The sequence below is a fragment of the Mirounga angustirostris genome, unplaced genomic scaffold (genome assembly GCF_029215605.1).
Source record: "Mirounga angustirostris isolate CCGP_5_RB_7025 unplaced genomic scaffold, mMirAng1.0.hap1 SCAF_13, whole genome shotgun sequence".
NCBI lineage: Eukaryota > Metazoa > Chordata > Mammalia > Carnivora > Phocidae > Mirounga > Mirounga angustirostris.
The window spans coordinates 93,323,657-93,341,549 of NW_026991721.1; the positions used below are offsets into that span (position 1 = coordinate 93,323,657).

The 17,893-nt window shown below is 51.6% G+C and overlaps 1 protein-coding gene across 7 annotated transcripts in view; it reads right to left on the reverse strand.

Moving 5' to 3' along the window:
• Positions 1–17,893, reverse strand: part of GRIK4 (glutamate ionotropic receptor kainate type subunit 4) — a 424,832-nt gene that overhangs the window by 103,394 nt on the left and 303,545 nt on the right. For all 7 annotated transcript variants that reach the window (XM_064577326.1, XM_064577324.1, XM_064577328.1 and 4 more), the window contains one exon: positions 9,142–9,303. In XM_064577326.1, the coding sequence (XP_064433396.1) occupies positions 9,142–9,303 (162 nt within the window). The remainder of the gene's footprint in view (positions 1–9,141; positions 9,304–17,893) is intronic.

Here is a 17,893-nt window from a genome sequence, read left to right on the forward strand (position 1 = left end):
GAAGGACATAGTGTTGGAACAGAGCACTGAAGGATTTTGGTAGAAACGTCATTGGATCTGGGAGGGGGAGCAGCTGGGGACAGGGGAAAGGCACTCCAGAAGTAGCACTGCCCACACAAAGGGGTGGAAAGTGTGGGGCACACTTGGGGGTGCGTGGGAGGGGAAGAAGCAACAAATCAGCATTGTAGGCAGGTCTGAGGAGGGAGTCAGAGCCCGGGGAAGAAGCCAGTGAAGCTTGTTCGTATCTTCATCTCCCTATTCAACTGCAAGCTCTTAGGGCAGGAACACACAGGGCCTTCATCTCTATATTCCGCACAGCCCCTAGCACTGGGCCCCGGCATGTCGTAGGCTCCCCCAAGACATATTTCCAGAATTGAATTAAGTTTTGGGTGAAATCTGCCCACCGAGGCTCAGCCGGAGCACTGCCCAATGAGTTGACTTGAGGTTAGCAGCTCTGGGTAGGGGCAGAAAAACAGAAGCTGCCTGCCCTTGAGGAGTGTGACATCTAAGGAGGCAAAGACACCAGGCTGTGCACATACAGTCCCCGACAAGAAAAACCGACTGAGTGTAAATGACAATAGGGACAAACCATACAGGACCCCTGAGGGGAGGCCCCATGGGAAGAGTGACATTGGGGTCTGTCACTTCTTATAACCTCCTCCTCCTTGGCCAGGCCCTAGGAGACTGACCCCTCCAAGGAGGGAGGCAGGGAGGCCATCTCCTGACCTCTGGGATTTTTTTCAAGCTCTCAAGACAGAGTGGAGGCATCTTGAGGCAGGAGGTGCAGGAGAAAGAGCTCAAAACCGGGAGGACTAAACCCAGAGTTTGGATCCCAGCCCTCACGCATGTGCTAAGTGATCTGGAGCTGTGGAACCTTGGAGAGAACAATGGTTTCCCGTAAATGAGAGGCAGCCTCCCTGGCTCGCAGGTTTGTAATGTGCTCTGCAAACTGTGCACCCCCTGGGTGAGGGCAGGTGTCAGCTCGGGAAGCAGGTGCTGGCTGAATGAAGTCTACGGAGAGTCACAAGAACAAGGAGCTCAAGGCAGGAAACAGGCTGGGAAGAGTGACTTATTCCCTCTGCAGCTCAGCTGCCTGTTGGACAAGGAGTCCTGTGACAGCGACTTGGCGGGGGTGGGGGGGTGGGGGGTTTGCTGACTTTGGATCATCTTTCTAAAAGGCAATTATAGGGGAGAACAGCCCAAGAGAGTTTCCCTGCCCCAATCCACGTTCACTTGCATTGCAAAACTGCCTGGCCCGTGTATTCCTTCTTCCTCCTTCTTCCCCTCTCTCAATCCCTCTCTTGCTCCTTCTTTTCTTCCTTCCACCTGCTTCTTTTCCTTCTTCCTACATTTATTCAGCTCCTACGATGTGGCAGCACTGGAGACCTCAACCTCTCCTGTTCTCCTCCGAGACATCCATATAGGCAGGAGCCCCTGTGTTCCCTGTGCCTGGGCTGGGCCTTCATCCCGCTCAGCTCCATCACCTCTCCTTTCTGTCCCCTGGCCCTGAAGTGCCCTGTGGCCTAAAGACCAAGCAGGTAGGGGCACTAAACGGAGTGATCAGGACCAGGAGAAAGCTCTGCAGTTGGGCTGAGCCATGCTTGACCAGCCACCTCCCTCAGGTCCCTCCCGCCCATCACCTTCTGCTCTCTCCTCCCCACCGCCTTCCCCTCTGCAGCTCAGCTCCTTCTTCATTGATTCCAGGCTCACCTGCAAGGCACTCGATGCTTCTCAGCGAGCCCACAACTGTCCTTGTCCTTTGCACATAATTCATTTCCCCCTGAGTACATGTGGCTCCTTTATTAATGGACCTCTCACATTTCCTTGCCAAAAGGACATATGGAAATGATCAAAGCTACAGACTCTCCCTTTCCAGCTTAGATAAACATTGACCCGAGGAGGGGGGGCATTGGTTACCGCTGCTGACATTGGCCCCTAGATCCTTCTGTTTGGCTATTTAAATGATATGGTAAACTAATTTCTGTCCCACTCTCTCCTTTGCCTCCCAGCTAATCTGTCCATTCAGAGAGTCTCAAAATCTTGGCCTGTTAGACTAGGAAGGATCCTAGAAATCAAAGAGTCCAGCTCTCTTATTTTACCAATGACAAAACTGAGGCTCGAAGAATTCACATCCTGCCCAAAGTCACCAAGCAGGACAGAGGCAGGGCCAGGACTGGAGTCCCAGGACCCTTTCTCCAGTCTGGTTTCCTTCTGTGTCTGAAACATTGTCCTTCCATCCTCTCGAGAAGCCGGCAGTGAGTCATTATTCTGTCAGATTTATCCCCATGCCCAGCCTCCCGGGACAACATGGGCAATCTTCTAGACGTGGTCACCTTCTCAACAGCAGACAGGAGCATGAGACTCTTGGGGCAGAGCTGGGGGCAGGGAAGGGGAGTGGGCAGGCCTCTCTCTTGTCCTGGGTTTGGCCATCACCCACTTTGCCCCTTGGTCCGACTGGTTGTCCTCATGTTAGCCTCTCAGTGAAGAGCCACTTGGAAATGTTGTTAGAACAGGACAGAGCAGGACAGAGGGGACAGTGGGAGGGGACCATGAGTTGCCTACCTAGCACCCATTCTCCCCTTCTTCCTCCCCAACAGAACCCCCATTTTGTTCAAGTATCCTCCATCCCCCAAGCAGCCATCAGGGGTGGCTAATCCAGCCCCAGCTCTCCAGGGATCCGGAGTGGTCCAAGAGTCCTCCCATCCCCCCACCAATATGTGACCAATCAGTGGCCTGATTCTGACCAGTGAGACACGAACTGAGACCAGGGGGGAGGGGTCACGTCTCAGAAAAGCTTCCTGTCTCTGAGAGAGGCAGTCCTTCCTCCTCGTCTCGGCACTACCATGTCAGGACATGATGCCTGGGCCTGCGGCAGCCAGCCTGGCTCCGGCCCAGGGGTGGACTTGACACCAAGGGGGACAGAGAGGAATAGAAGGAAACTGGGTTTCTGAAGACATGAGTCCAGAGTCTGCCTTCCCTCTCAACTTGCCATGACACAAGGTCACACGCTTCCTTTTTCTCCATAAGGCAGTTTAATACCAGGTTTCCATTGTTGGGAGCTGAATGCACCTTAACCAATACGAAGGCCCGAGGGACCCCCTTCCTCCCAGGGCACGGTTGCCTCAGGCGCTCAGAGAGGCCTGGGCCTCCTCATCCCCCTCTACAGGCCCTTCTTCTCAGGAGGCTATGTGCCGGGCCTCAAGAGACCCCAGTCTCCGCAGACTGGCAGACACAGCTCACCACGCCATTTCTCACACCCTCCCACATGCTTGTTGTTGTTCCCACTCATCTGAGATGCGGTTTTCTTGGCTGATGTTCCCTTATTAGCAAATGGTCCGGATGCCGGGGGAGTGGCGTGTGCCTGTTTGCGGTGTTCTTTTGGCATCTTGTGCTCTGGGACCTTCCAGATTCTTCCAGCACTTCTAGGAATTATAGCCTGGAGAGGGATGCTGGGGGCAGGGGTGGGTGGGGAAGGGGGGCAGCCTCAGGGCTCCTGTCTCCTCTCCATCTGCGTATTGCCTTCAGAGGGTGACATGGTGGCGGTCCCCAGTGCGCTCTGGGCTTCATGGGTCCTCTCTGTGGCTCAGTCTGGGCCCATCTAAGCTGAAACCTCCTAAACCCTGAACATCATCCGCCCCAGTTGGGTCTCCTCAGGATCCTCCGCACATAACCCCTGTCTCGCAGGCTCCTGACAACGCACCCGGGCCTCTCACCTGGATCCTCCAACTGCCTCTCTGAGCCTCTGCTGCCCATCCTGCGCTCCTCCTGCTTATCTGCCCCCAGATGCCAATCTCAGCCAATTTCTCCTCTGGCGGGAGAGCCTGTAATCTCTGCCTCGTCAACTGTTCAGCTCGCTGCAGATCTCCATCCCAAAGCAATCTGCTGCTCTCCTATTTGCTTTTGCTCTCTGTTATTATTTACTAAGTTAGCTCTGGCAAGCACTTGGGATTGCAGCTGGGGGAAAGCGGCTCTGGGGCAGCGCTCTGTCCATGTCTCTAGTCCGGCTGGAGAGTCCCCTCCGTCCCCCCACCTTCCCGCCTCCTATCCTAACCCATCGCCCTTCCCTTCACCACCCACCTCTGTCTTTCTGTGGCTTCCGTGCCCCATCTGTGCGCACGCCTCTCTCGTCTTGTCTCCGCTTCCCCTGTCCCTGATCTTCTAAATATTAAATCCCCCAAATGGCTCAATCTTTGTTTAAAATCCTCTCCTCTTTCTTGGCACCAAAATGTTGCTTGGCAAGGGACTCTCAATTCCCTTGTTTTTATATTTTCATTTGGTTCTTCATTGTTATTTTCTTTTGAGCTGTTTGTAAATTGTTTAGGGGAACGAAAGACTCTGTAAAAATTAAGATGAATCAATCTGACTCAGGGAACAGAGGCTGAGTTTCCGTCCCCTCCCCTGAAGGAAAAATAAGCATATCTTCCAAACACACACCTGTAACCCTCATCCTCCACACCCCCCGGCAGCTCCCCTGCCCAGATCACTGGATTCCCATTCTCTTGGATGCCCATTTGTCTCTGAACCTCTGTAGCTTAAACTCTGCCCCCCAAAATCAGACCAGGACAGGAGCCATTAAAATCTCGTCGAATAGTCCATACAATCTGGGTTTTATTCAATGAAATAAACACTTAATTACAAACATCTGTTTTTGTCTAAATTCTAATTACTTAACCTAGCCATCTGTAATTTTAACGATTTTCTACGATTTTTGTTCTTTGCAGTGTGATTAATGGGAACGGCATGTGAAATAGTGGGTATGTGTCTCTATCCACGGCTCGCCTAGCGGCAGGAGGGAAGCAAGGGAACTGCGCGCTGTCAGCCACCTGGCGGTGCAGCCCGGGCCTGGGTGGCGGTGCTCAGCTCTCTCTCGAGGTTCCTAACCCCTCAGCTCAGATGCTCCCTCTCTGTGTCCTCAGAGCAGCCCCCTTTCCAGCAGCCCCCTGGGGCACACGGGGGCGGGGAGCCACACAATCCGGGAGGAAGAGAAACGGACAAGAGAGATGCCAAGGGTGCAGAAGGCAAATGGAGTGTAGGGGAGGAAGGGGAAAGGGGAGAGGAGAGGGTGACTGGGGGAGGAGAAGAGGGGAAGGGAAGAGGCCGGGGAGAAGACAGGAGAAGGAAGAGAGACTGGACCTGAGACAGAGAGACAGGGCAGAGGGGAACGGGGGTGGGGGGGCGTTGTGGAGAGAAGAGGGCCCTGGAGGCAGGAGAGAGCAGGTCGTTGCAGAGGAGTTGGCTGCAGCCTTTTGAGAAAGCTGGATGGGGAGACAGACCGGCCTGGGCTTTCCTGGAACTGATTATTTCTCGCCTTCCAGCTCCCCATCAAATGAAAGGGCTGGGCTGTTTGTGCTGGGAATTTCAACCCCCAAAGAGACAGGAAGAGGCACTGCTTTTCAAAAGGCAGTTGCTAAGTGAGAAGCCTCGAGAAGGATTTGTTGCTGTTTGAAGCTGTGAGCTTTCTTTCCTTATTCCTCTAGGTGAGGAGTTTCTATAACACCTCCCCTTCCTCCTCGGAGGTACAGAGACGGTGGCTACAAGGTTCTTGGCACCGAGAGGCAGTCTTGGGCTCTAATCTCCCTCGTCTGTGCCTCAGTTTCCCCATTTACCAAACAAGGGGTGTGTGACCATTCTCATCTGCTATTAGGATGCCATGAGGTGGAAAAAGGGGGTCGAGGTGGGATAATTTCGTGGGAAGTGCTCCAGTATTCCTCAGCTCTGTGCACAGATGAAACAAATGGAATGAACACCCCGGGCTCCTGAGCTAGAAAGAACACACGTCCCTATTTTGCTGGCAAGAAAACAACAGAGCTTGGCCAACAGAAAGCTGACTGAGGAAGCGCCACAATCTGGGACCCAAGACTGACCGTCCCCTCCCGGGGACCAGGGCTAGGTCTCAGGCTCACCCTTAATCTCCTCACGCCACCCCTCTGAAGTAGGCTTGTACTCTTGTTCTCCACCCCCAACACAGAGGGAGCCTCCAGAGAACCCCCCACTCCCTGAACGTTCCCCAACATTCTTGGGGAACATAGGATGCTGAGGCTTTGGGAGGTCCAGGACTGGATTGGGAAGGACAAAAATGAGGTCAGGAGGGCTGCTTCCGTGTGACCAGACATGCGGCCCCAGCTCCACCCTGGATGCCTTCACACCCTGCACAGTGTCCCGCACACTAACTGAGCAGCCGTGAGGTCTTCACTTCCCCCTCCTCTGGGAAGCCTTCCCTGATCATTCCAGGCAGAACTAAGGGGCTTCGCTCTGCTTCCACAGGACAGGATCCCACATGGGACCATTTTCCTAGAGGTGGAGGCAGATCTTACTTCCCACATCATGAACCCTGCAAGGTAGAGGCTTTGGCTCTTCTTCACCAGGATGGGCTACGGGATGGGTCCCAATCCTTCATTCTGCCCTGGACTCAGGCCTTTTGCCATGTGACTCCTTACTTTTCTTCTCTAAAAGAGTAGAGCCTGTTTCCTCATTCCCCGACTTGGAATTTGTCTGTGTGCCATTCTTTGGCCAACAACATGAGTCGGCAGTTGCCGTGTGCCCGTTCTGGAAAATTAGCACTAAAAGTCTGGTATGTTCCTACTTGCTTCGTCACTGTCCTGCCATCACCATGAGAATATGCCAGGCTGGCCTGCCTGCTGGGCCAGGGGAAGGATGAGAGGCACGTGGAGCCGGAGCTGCCCCAGCCCAGATTCACGGGGTGAACTGCTCAGATAAGCTGACCCCCAGCTAGATTAGGAATCCGTAGCTAATCCTCCCTCACCCCCCAGATTAGCTGATTGAAGCTCAGAGGCATGAGCTACACAGACGCTTAGTGTCACATGCTAGTGACATTTGGGGGTTGGTTGTTACCCAGCATTTATACAGCAAAAGCTACCCGATACATTAGTAAATGCCTATCCCTGTGTCTGCCATATAGCATGTTAAATTAGCTCATTCGATGAATAACTGTGATTTGAAGGTAGAATTATATTCCATTTTATCTTCACAAAAATCTCCTAAGGTGGTCAAGCAGAATCAGCCCCAAATGACAGATAAAGAATCTGAGGCTCAGAAGAGTTACGTAACTACCGAAGATCACAGAGCGAGAACATGGCAAGGCTGGTATTTGAATCCAGGTCCTAGGTCTCCGAGGCTAGTGCTCTCTCGTGCGTGTGACCACGGCTGGCCCCAGAGTCCCATGAAAGGCACTGACTGGCCTGCACGTCAGGTCCTTGCAAGCCCTCCCATGGCGTCCTGGGAGGGCTTCTCATCTGCCTGCTTGTGGTCAGCATGAGCACTAATGGAAGGGCTCGCTCCTCTGAGAGCAACTAGAAATATGGCACAGGGACCTTTTATTTCACCCAGGCTAGGTGCCAAATGTGGAGCAGTCTGGGTTGGAGAGCAGGCAGCAGGCTTTGTTTCCTTTCCTGGTATTATGCTGCGGGCCTTCCCAGTCTGCCAGCACCTCATTAGAATACGGGAGCCAAGGCAGCAAGACCCGCTGGGAAACCAGGGGGCCAGGCCTGCATCCGGCTGGGAGGGACAAGTCCAGGCCTACCGTGATGCTGTGCCTGAGCATGTCCCTCACTGTCCCTGACCCATCTACTAGTGGTGAGAACCGCTTTCCTTCAGATGTCTCACCCCTGCCAGGTCCTTCCTGTGGACTCTCACCTCTTTCAGGTCTAAAATACCTTGTTGGGATGTGCTCCTTAAACCTTTCCTGAAACTCAGTTCTCAAGGGTCTTCTCCTCCCTGACTCCCTGATCACAGCTCCCTGAGCTCTGCATCAGCTCTGACCCCTTCGTTACTCCTTCCTTCCTAGGATTTCCGCCAGGCCACGCAATCATGGAGGTACACAGCTTGCTGGACGGGCACTCTATCCATGCCCCCTCCTTCAGGAAGCCCACTGCTGGATGACCGCCTTGGCCAACCACTAACTAGGTGTCCATTTGTGCAGATGTCCAGAAACATCCTCGCCCCCGGACATGTATCAAAGACAGGTCTTTCTCCTATTTTAGAAGCCTCCAGGGAAGGTCCCATTCCAGGAGGGTGCCCGGTTCCACTGCCACCTCTCAGGACTACTTCTTTTCCAGTTCCTTCTATCTCTAGCTCACTACTCTGCCTTCCTCACTGATTCACTCATTCGTTTGATGAATACCCACTAACTGCTTTCACTTTGCCAGGCCAATTTGCAGTGGCAACACAATGATGCTCCCAGAAAGGGGAAAAGGGCATAGCAGGTAAAACTTTGAACTGGGTTCTGAAGCTAGTTCCTCTGCTTACTAGCTGTGTGACCCTGGGCTGTTTACTCAACCTTTCTGGGCCTCTGTGTCATCATCTGCAAAGTGAAGATACTGATAGCAGACCTCAGAAAAGTTATGGGAGCATCACGTGAGCTGCTTAAATGTAACATGGCTGGGACAGGACCTAGAAAGCCAGGCAATCCCCGTCTCCTGAGAACTTGCCTTTTAACAGACGGACACGAGCCCACATACCTGACCTGCCCCACAGAGTAAGGACATCAAACCCAGGGCAGCATGCCAGGGAAAACTTTGCTTCCATCACACACACAGCAGGGGAAGGAAGTACAAAGAGGAAGAACGTGGGTGAGGGCACAAAGAAAGCCTCTCTGCATGAGCTCCTACTCAGGGCAGTGGCCCAGCGTGATGGAGACAGCCCTGGACCAGGAGTCAGGAAATCTTAGAATCTAGTGTCACCCTGCAAAAGGCTTGGCATTTGCCTTTGAACAAGACCTCCACGTCCCCATGCTCAGCCCCATTCCCAGGCTGGGCTTCAGTTTCTTATCCTGAAAAACGAGGAAGCGGATGAGCTATAAGTGCCTTCCAAGAGGAGGACTGTTGGATCCTAAACTCAGGCAGTTCTCAGCAACAGCGTGATCGGGAGTCTGGCTGTAGGAGACGGATGGACATGAGGACATCAATAAATGACAGATCCCTCCCTCTGCACAGGGCTCTCCCTGCGGACCTCCAAGAGGCTTGCTGTTTCCAGCTCACTCCTCCCCAAACCTTCTCCCTTATAACCACTTCCCAGCACCGGTACACACTTCTCTTTGAGCGGGGGCCCAACAGGGCTAGACTCCAGGAGGGTGCGTGTGCATGGAGGTGAAGGGGCGCAGGGAGGGCTCCGGCGGGTACTTACCGCAGGCCCCGTGAAGGGCACGTGGTCACAGTTCTCTTGCCACGACTGGTTGAGGCTCTGCGCAAACTCTTGGAAGAAAGCATGTGACTGGTTGAAGATGGAAAATCCCAGGATGTTGACACGGTCATCCACAAGGCTGTCCATTCTCTGGAGCGAGAACTCCTAAAAGATCCATGAATCAGAGAACAGGGTTAGCAAGGGCGGAGGCGTGGGGATGGAGCATGTCCGGGGCTCTCCGTCTAGTCCCATGAACACTTGCTGGCAGGCACTCTGCTAGGTACTCAGGGTCCAGAGAGAACCACGGGTTGCTCTTCTGAGAGCTCACGGTGTTGGGGGAATGGAGGAGGAAAAGAGAAATAAGCAGAATGATCTCTAAGAAAGGGGTATGTGTAACGTGCACGGCACAGAGAGAGGGAAAGTCTAATGTGCCTGGGAAGCAGGACTGTGTCCACAGAAGGTGTGACCCTTTGAGCTGAGCCTTGAAGGAGGCAGAGGCGTCCTCTGGGTGGCAAATGAGGATGGACAAAGGTGACTCCAGAAAGAAGTCACCACGGCGGCCGTGATCCGAAGGCACGGAAGTGAGCAAGTGTGGCCCTCTCAACCAGCTGCCTGCCGTGTACTCGGACAGGGCATCACTCCTCGAAGTGTGGTCCCCAGAGTACCCGCCATTAGAAATCTCCGAGGTAGCTTTAAAAAAAAAAAAAAAGTGACAATTCCTAGGCCCCATCCAGCACCAACTGAATCTGAATCACCTGAGCTGAGGGCCAGGAGTCTACCTTTTCAGCGGGTCCCAAGGTCACGTACACAGCAACAGGTGGGAGTTGCTGGGTGAGCACATGGGATGCAGGAGGTGAGGGAACGGTGAGAGATGAGGTTGGGGAGGTCAGCAGGGGCCAGAGCTCAGCAGTCTGGCTGGCGGGCTAGGCAGCCTGCACTTGATCCTGTAGAGGATGGGATCCGAGGGGACTGTCGGCAGAGGAGTGACAAAGCCAAATTTGCTTTCGAAGAATCCCAGCCTGAAGGTCTGCACAAAGAGTTGTGCCTTCACTTATTATTATATTTTCCCATTCATTTAACAGATATTTAAGTGCTTATCATGAGCCAGACCCAGGCACAAAAGATATGAACAAGAGAGACACATGTCCTGCTTTCAAGGAGGCTGTGGGTTAATGGTGGAGGCCGACTATAAGCGCACACACACAAAAACAGAGTTTCAGCCATCTATGGGAGCACTGGTACACAGTGTGTGTGTGGGGGGGGGGGGTGCTGCAACTTTAGATGGGGGAGTCAGAGAGACCCCATCCAGGGTAGTGACATTTAGAGGCTCAATCGGATTCTCCCAGGACCCACGCCCCTCTTCCGGGGCCCTGGCTGGAGTCAGCCGTTCTCTCAGCAAGCTAAAGCCTGCAGGCATGAGTCCCACCGAGGCTAGTCAGCACCCAAGGGAGAAGAATCACCCTCCTCCGGCAGGGCTGAGCTCAAGCGTGCAGGCCCTCCCTGGCTCTATGCAAGGAAACCAGGCAGAGAGGGGGTCCATTTATTCAGCTCACCAATCCTGCTCCTGGAAGAATGGCTTCCAATGCAGGTCAGGTCATCTTCACACCCTGAAGTCACATCCATCACGCGTTCATTCCGAGTACCCCACACACAGCTCCACACCCCGTGGGGGCACGGTGGTTACAGAGCCCAGGACGAACCCAAGAGCCGCTCAGCCTGATAGAACAGATGGCAGGTGCCCCGGGCTTATTATCTGGCTGGGCAGAAGCACTGCTTCCATTCAGGCAGACTCCTTTTCTTAAGATTAGCTCCTCCGGGGCCCTGGCCTGTCCCCTGTATCCTCACTTCTGTGTAGTGACTGCCAAGGCCTGAGGCCGCAGACCTCAGCTCCCCTGCCCAGAGTCCAGCCTGATTAACTGCAGCTTGCAGACTGGAATTACAAAGGTTCCTTGGGAGCCTCCAACCCCTGACAGTGTGGAGTCAGATGAGGATTAAGTGTATTTCAGATCCTGCCACATTCCCATTAGGGGAACACAGATGTGCCAGGGAACGTATTGATTCATAAACTGGTATTATCTCTGGGCTCTTGAACAGGACACCTGCCTATGTGCTGTGGGCCACCAGCAGCACAAGGGGCAGATGCCTAGTAAGAAGAGATGCATCTGGCAAGGGGCGGGGGAGGTGGCAGGGGCACAGAGCCAGGCTGCTGTCAGGCAACCGAGGGTCCTCACCAGCTGGAAGATCTCCCCTCTCCCTTGGCTTCCTTGTCAATGTGGCCCATCATCACCCCTCCCCTCTGCCCTTTCCCCCACACAGGTTGATGGAAGGAGGCCTATCTCAAGGGAGTCCTGATGTCTGAGATGTCTACAGACTCCCCGTGGCTGTAGGTGCATATAGTGAATAAGGGCGTTGGGGTTCAAATCCAGGTTCCACACTGTACTGGACGTATGCCCTTAGGGAAGGTCTTTAACCTCTCTGGGCTTCAGATCCTCATTCTGTAAAATGGGAGCCATCATGACAGCAACCCGACAGGCTGAAGGAACACGGAAAATGCACACAAAAGGCTTTGCATGGTATTTGGCACATGGAAGCCCTCGACGTATGACAGTGACCGAAATACGACCCTGAGATCTCAGGCATATGCCAGCCCTCCACGTCAGTTCCGGGAATGTGTTACCTTCAACTCTGTGCTCTGGGCAGAGGAAGACTGAATGAGTTAATTACAGACACTTAGAGACAGCCCTTCTAGAAGTCAGCCCATCTGTCCTCTTGCTTTTAATTCCTACCTTCTTATCCCTCAATTATATCCTTTTTCAAAGGCCCCCCTAAGATAAAAAGATCCAGGAGCTTCCTTGATAATTCATTCTATTTATAATGACTCATGGGAGAGCTTGCAAAAGGACAAGAAGGGGGGTGGTGTGTTCTGTTATCATAATTTCCCGGGACACTCTAGACTCTACTCCTCGAGGGCCCTCTCAGGTAGGAAGTGCCTCTTTATGTCTAAACTTGGATTGTCTTGCTGCTGGTGAAGGTTGATTTCTAAATGAATAATGGGGAACAGCTGACCACTGCTGGTTTCTACATGATGAACATCTTCTAAGCCAGTGTTTCCCAAAATGTGTTCCTTGGGACACTAGCTTTTCCAGGATGTTAATAGAAATTTCACAGAAACAAGGTTCCCCGTTAAGGTGAGAACACATTGTGTATTATTTGTATCTGCCTCTTCTAGATTTATAACACATACTAGCAATGTTAAAGGTTTAAAGAAGTCCTATAGGAAAGCAGCTTTATTAAAATTTTGTTCAACCCAGAACCTTCCAAATGTATTACCATGGAACACTTCTTTCTCCCCAAACCTATGAGGGTCTCACAGTAGTGTTCTACAAAACATACACTGGGAAATGCTACTCTTTTTTTGAGGGGGGTGGGGAGAGAGAGATAGAGGGAGAGAGAGAGGCTGTGTGCGTGCGAGTGGGGGCGGGGAGGGGCAGAGGGGGAGAGAGACTCTCAAGCAGGCTCCACGCCCAGCATGGAGGATGCAGGGTGGGTCTCATGACCCTGAGATCATAACCTGAGCCGAAATCAAGAGTCGGACGCTTAACTGACTGAGCCACCCAGGAGCCCTGGGAAATGCTACTCTAAACACATTCGAGGAAACATGGATTATAACCCCCAAATCAAGTGGCAGAAACATTTTGCTGAGAGGGATATTTCATAAAATAAACAAATTTCAGGATTGGAGGGGATTAAAAGCCATCTGGTTCCTGCCGCCCACCACAAGCTCTAAGAATGCACACCTGGCTCACTCGGACCCCTGCGCTCCCCCAACCACATAGGCTGGCTGGCTGCAACCTTACTTGAAATGAGAGAAGAAGCTGGAAGCCATGGGGCTGAACAGGTTCTTAAAGGGGTGGGGTGGGGCCTTCATTCTCTTCTTAACAAATGGTTCAGGAAGGGAAATCCTAAGGGTCCCCACTCCTAACAGCTCCCTTCCTGCCAGGCCCATGGGTAACCCCTAAACGGTGCCATTGTTCAGTACCCTGTCCATTGCTGTGACACCAGGGGAACCATGGTGAAGAACAGAGCTGGGGGCTGCCTGGTAAAGCCGAGCAGCAGAGCAGACCAAGACCGAATCTTCCATTATTCCAAGTCTGCATGAATTCATAATAGCCCCTGTGCCGCCCTTACCCTCTCACGTGTGTGGCCTTTCTTTCCAAAGGCCCATATGTTCCCAGAGAACAACAATGTCTGCCTTGTCTTTGAACCCCATGCTGCACCCAGCAGAGTGCCTGATACTCGGCAGCTGTCTGGTAAATGCTGGCTGAGGACTGTTGACTGAAGACATTTCTTGTCAGCTGAGGACCCTGGGGTCCCCAGTGTGTCTAACTCTTACCACTAATCTGCAGTCTTCATCCTACAGAAGGCGTAAGAACATGAGTAAAATTTGCACCACCCCGGCTATCCTTTGGAGGTTGCGTTATTGTATTTTGAAAAACAAATTCCTGACAGCTTGTTTTCTTATCACTTGGCTTTCACATTAGAACCTTTTTAAATGTGTATGCATGCATGTATGTGAGTGAGTGTGTGTGTGCATTTTTGAGTGTGCAATGATTTGCGGGGAACTACATAACTACAGTTGAAGGTCATGTCACAGCCACAGATGGATTCAGGGGACGGTTACCCTTGGATGAGGGGCATTTTGAACAGGCCCAGAAGGAAAGCCTCATGGCTAAGGGCTAGAGAGCAACACGGAGAGGTCATCAGGAATGGTACAACCCAGCTGAGTGCCCCTCACTTTCTCCAGCAGGTGTGACATTTCCAGTGCCCTGGTCCACCAACAGGCATCCACTCACCAGCCACCTGCAGAGACTTTATGGCTCTCAACCACCAAGCCAGAAGCAAGGGCAGGCTGTGAGTCGGGGGACAAGGTCGGTCAACTAGAGCTAAAAGCACAAGAGCTTTGGATGATCCAGATTCAGTTCTGGTGCTCGACTTTAAGGAGAAAAGCGGGAAGATAAATCATGGGCTCCTGGGTACAATCCAACCCCTACCCCAACATCACTTGGACCTGGGCACCTGAGTGAAACAGGAAGTAGCAAAGGTGACATTCTATGATGTTCTGTCTCCCCGGCAGCCCCTTCTCTCTTGTATTCCTTACCCACGAAGCGCATTACTATTACCCCGATGACGTAACCTAGAAACTCCAAATTCTCCTTCATCTTTTAACTCCACTTCCAGCCAGTTGCCAGTTTTGTCAAATCTGTCTCTCGAATGTTCCCTGAACGTCTCTTGAGTCTGTCCCTCCCTTTCCAACCCCATCAGGTCAGGCCTTCATCATTTCTCCTTTGCAACAGCCTGTTACCCGAGACCACACCTCTGACCTCAGGAGACATGGCCACTCCATTGCCCAACTCCCAGGTGCCACTGACATCGATGGCAGTGAGAGTGGCGCCCCCTGAAGTTGTGCAATGTGGCGGTCTCATCAGGACACTATGTACTACAACAGGATGTAGTAGAAAGAGAACAGGCTTTGAAATAAGACGATCCTGGGTTCCAATCCTGATGTGGCCACAAACTGGTTGGGTGATCCTGGGCAGGTCAGTAACCTCTCTGAATATCAGCCTGCTCACCTGTAAAATGCAGGTAAGAACATCTACCTTGCAGGGATAATCCATGGAAAGTGGCTGGTGCCTCATGGGCGTTCAAGACATGTGAGTCCTGTTCTCCCCAAATGCAGGCCATCCTCCACGATGGCCCCTTCTCTCTCCTTTTCCTGGTTCCTATGCTAGGGCTGGATCCTGACAAGGAGAAATATTTGGCTTGGGGGCTTCTCCTGCCTTTCACTCTCTAAGAAGCTTTTCTTAGCTACTTGTCAAAGGAGAAAAGTTTTGCTAAACAAGTCACCATAAGGTGTCAGTTGCTTAGTGTGGCTATTTGTGTCAAGACAGAAGCCTTAAAGTTCCAGATCTTCCAACCATAAATAATTATAACAAAGCAATACTTAGAATACTAATAATTGCTACAATGCATGGACCACCAGCTGTGTGCCTGGCAAAACTAAGCCCTTTCTGTGCAGGATTTCAATTCCTCCCGATAGCAGCCTTCTCACTGATGATAGTAGCTATGATTGCCATTGTGAGCCTGAAGGCACCAAGACCCAGAACAGTGAAGTGGCTCTCCCTAGGGCACACAGCTGTAAACAAAGGGCTCTGGACTCAAACCCAGGCCCAGCCGACGTCAAAGCTAGCGCTCCATGTTCTCATACCACCCACTCACCCCAGCGTGGCCTCGACGTGGGGAGCACCCAGGGCCAGCGGCCCTCTGGGTTCACCGTGAGATGCTGTAAAAACGGCTGGAAAATTGAGTTACAATTGATTTCAGAACGCACACCTCAACTTAAAGACTGACGAGAAGATTCGCGGCTACAAAATGAACACCGGTAGTCTGAGTAAAGGGATTACCAAACATCAACTAAATCTCCGCGTGAGAAGCATTTTAATTACAAAGGGGTCTGGGGCTTGGTGCAGGCCACAGACTGAGCAACTGAACAATGATCTTGAGAACATGGGAGAGCCGAGGTTTGCTCCACACCGTTCAGCACAAAGAGCCCAGAGAAGGGATATGAGCAAACACCAGGGTGAAGCAGGTTGTGGGGGGGTGGTGTCTGGAAATAAAGGTGGTATAATTGAAGATGTGTGTGGCTAAGGTGCAGAGAGAAGGTGGTGATGCTGCTTCATGACCTTGGCCATCTTGTGTGAATTATTCAGGAGTCACAGTCATCCCTAAGATCCCTCTACGGTCACCATCATTTGGCCACAGATGCTTCCCCGCTGTCTCACTCATTGGGCTGTTTCATTCATTGCTGTGTCCCTACTGCCTGGAAAAAGTCAGTGACACCAAAAGCTGGCTCACTGGTTTAATGAAATGATTAGGAGAATAACTGTTCTGGACAGAGCAGGTATCAATGTGGAGTTATAACACTTTAAGTCATATATTGTCTCTGGGTATTTAGTCCTAGACTTTCCTCACTATAACCCCATGTTCCAAAACCAGTCTTTGTTTTTACATTTTTTAATCTCTTTATTTTTATCTCTTTAATTAGACAAGTTTTCTCGGTACAAAGTGGGGGAAATAACACTTCGCGGTGTTGATGTGAGGCTTAAAAAAGATAATACACAGGAAAAGCCCTCCGTAGACTCAAAGGATCATATTAATTCATTGAGTTACTAGTATTAGTAGAAGCAACGATAAAAATCGCTCAAGGAATGCATCTTGCGTGCACTCTGAGGCATCGTTAGTTAACAGGCAGGGAGGAGATGGCATTGGGGGGGGAGGCCACCAGATGTGCCCAAAGGTGAGCCTCTCCAATCCTGCGTAAAGCCCTCAGCCCTCGGTGGCCCAAGAACCTAACAGCTCCCTTCTTGCCAGGCCCACGGGCAACCCCTCAGCAGTACCACCCTGATGCCTGACGACCTCTGAAATCTCCCCAAATTTGGCCACCTGGACCCAATCAGGTTGTGACTGTCTTTGCAGACCCTCCACTCCAGAACTGGTTTCTAGTCTTAACAGTGGTGTTTCAAACACACCCTTGCTTTTTTGTCTGCTTTCACCCAAGACCCTGCCCTTGATCCCTTCACCTCCGTGCCCCAGCCCTGGCTTCTCCCTGCCTGAAAGGGGAGGCCAGCAGCCTGCATCACCCAAATCACAAGCCATTTATTAAACATCAGTTTATTATGGAGTTAATAACATTAACTACTTCTGTTGACATGGTTCAGCATAGCTTACGAGACACTTCCAGATATCACTTCTGGTCTTTACAGGCACAGTCAGAGTAGACAGGACATTCATATTCCCATTTGGGGGAAGAAGAAACTAAGATGACAAGGAGTTAAGTGTCTTGCCCAAAAGACAGGTGGGATTAAGACCTGGGTACTGGCTTATAAGATCAGTGCTGATTATCCCATTTTTCCCAACTGTGTACTCAGAACTAGGTCACCAGGAGACACAGTACAAACTCAAATGCATGCGCCCTTCATTGAGGTTGTTAATGACTGACAACTTCTAATGTTCTCATTCCAGGAACTGGGACCAGAAGATTCCAATTTCTTAAGCCATTATTATGAAGCTGGATTGATGGAAGATATCCTTAAGACTGTATCACTCCCAAACTTGAACTCTTTATCTTTCACCCCAATCTGATCCCCTCCCTTGGTTGCTTATTTGTGAATGTGACCATTATCCACCCATCTTTTGGTCCAGAATTTGTAACTCCTTCTCTGTTTCTTCCATTCTCTCACACTCCCCATCTCATTCATTCCTGGGAGGATGTATTCATGGGCTGCTGGAGAACATTTTACATCGTCAACGATCTCTTGAATCTTTCCCCTTTCCTCCATCCCCATCGCCTCTGCCTCAATTCAGATCTTCACCAGCTTGTTCTTGGGCTACCAACTAATTGGTTTCCCTTCCTCCAGTCCTGCGTTTCTCCAAGCTCCTTCTTGGTGCTATTGCTGGAGGGATCGTTCTAACCCCTACATTTAATCATGAGTCCCTCTCCACCTCCCAATGCTCTTTACTGCAAACAGGACAAAAACTAACTCCTTAGTTTGACACACATGTCTTTTCATGCTATGATTCCTGTCTACCCCTCTGCTCATTCTTCACCTTGACCTCTTCCATCACCCAAACCAGGCAGAACTGGCCATTGCCTCAACTGGGCCACCACTATACCTCACAGCTATACTTATCATCACTT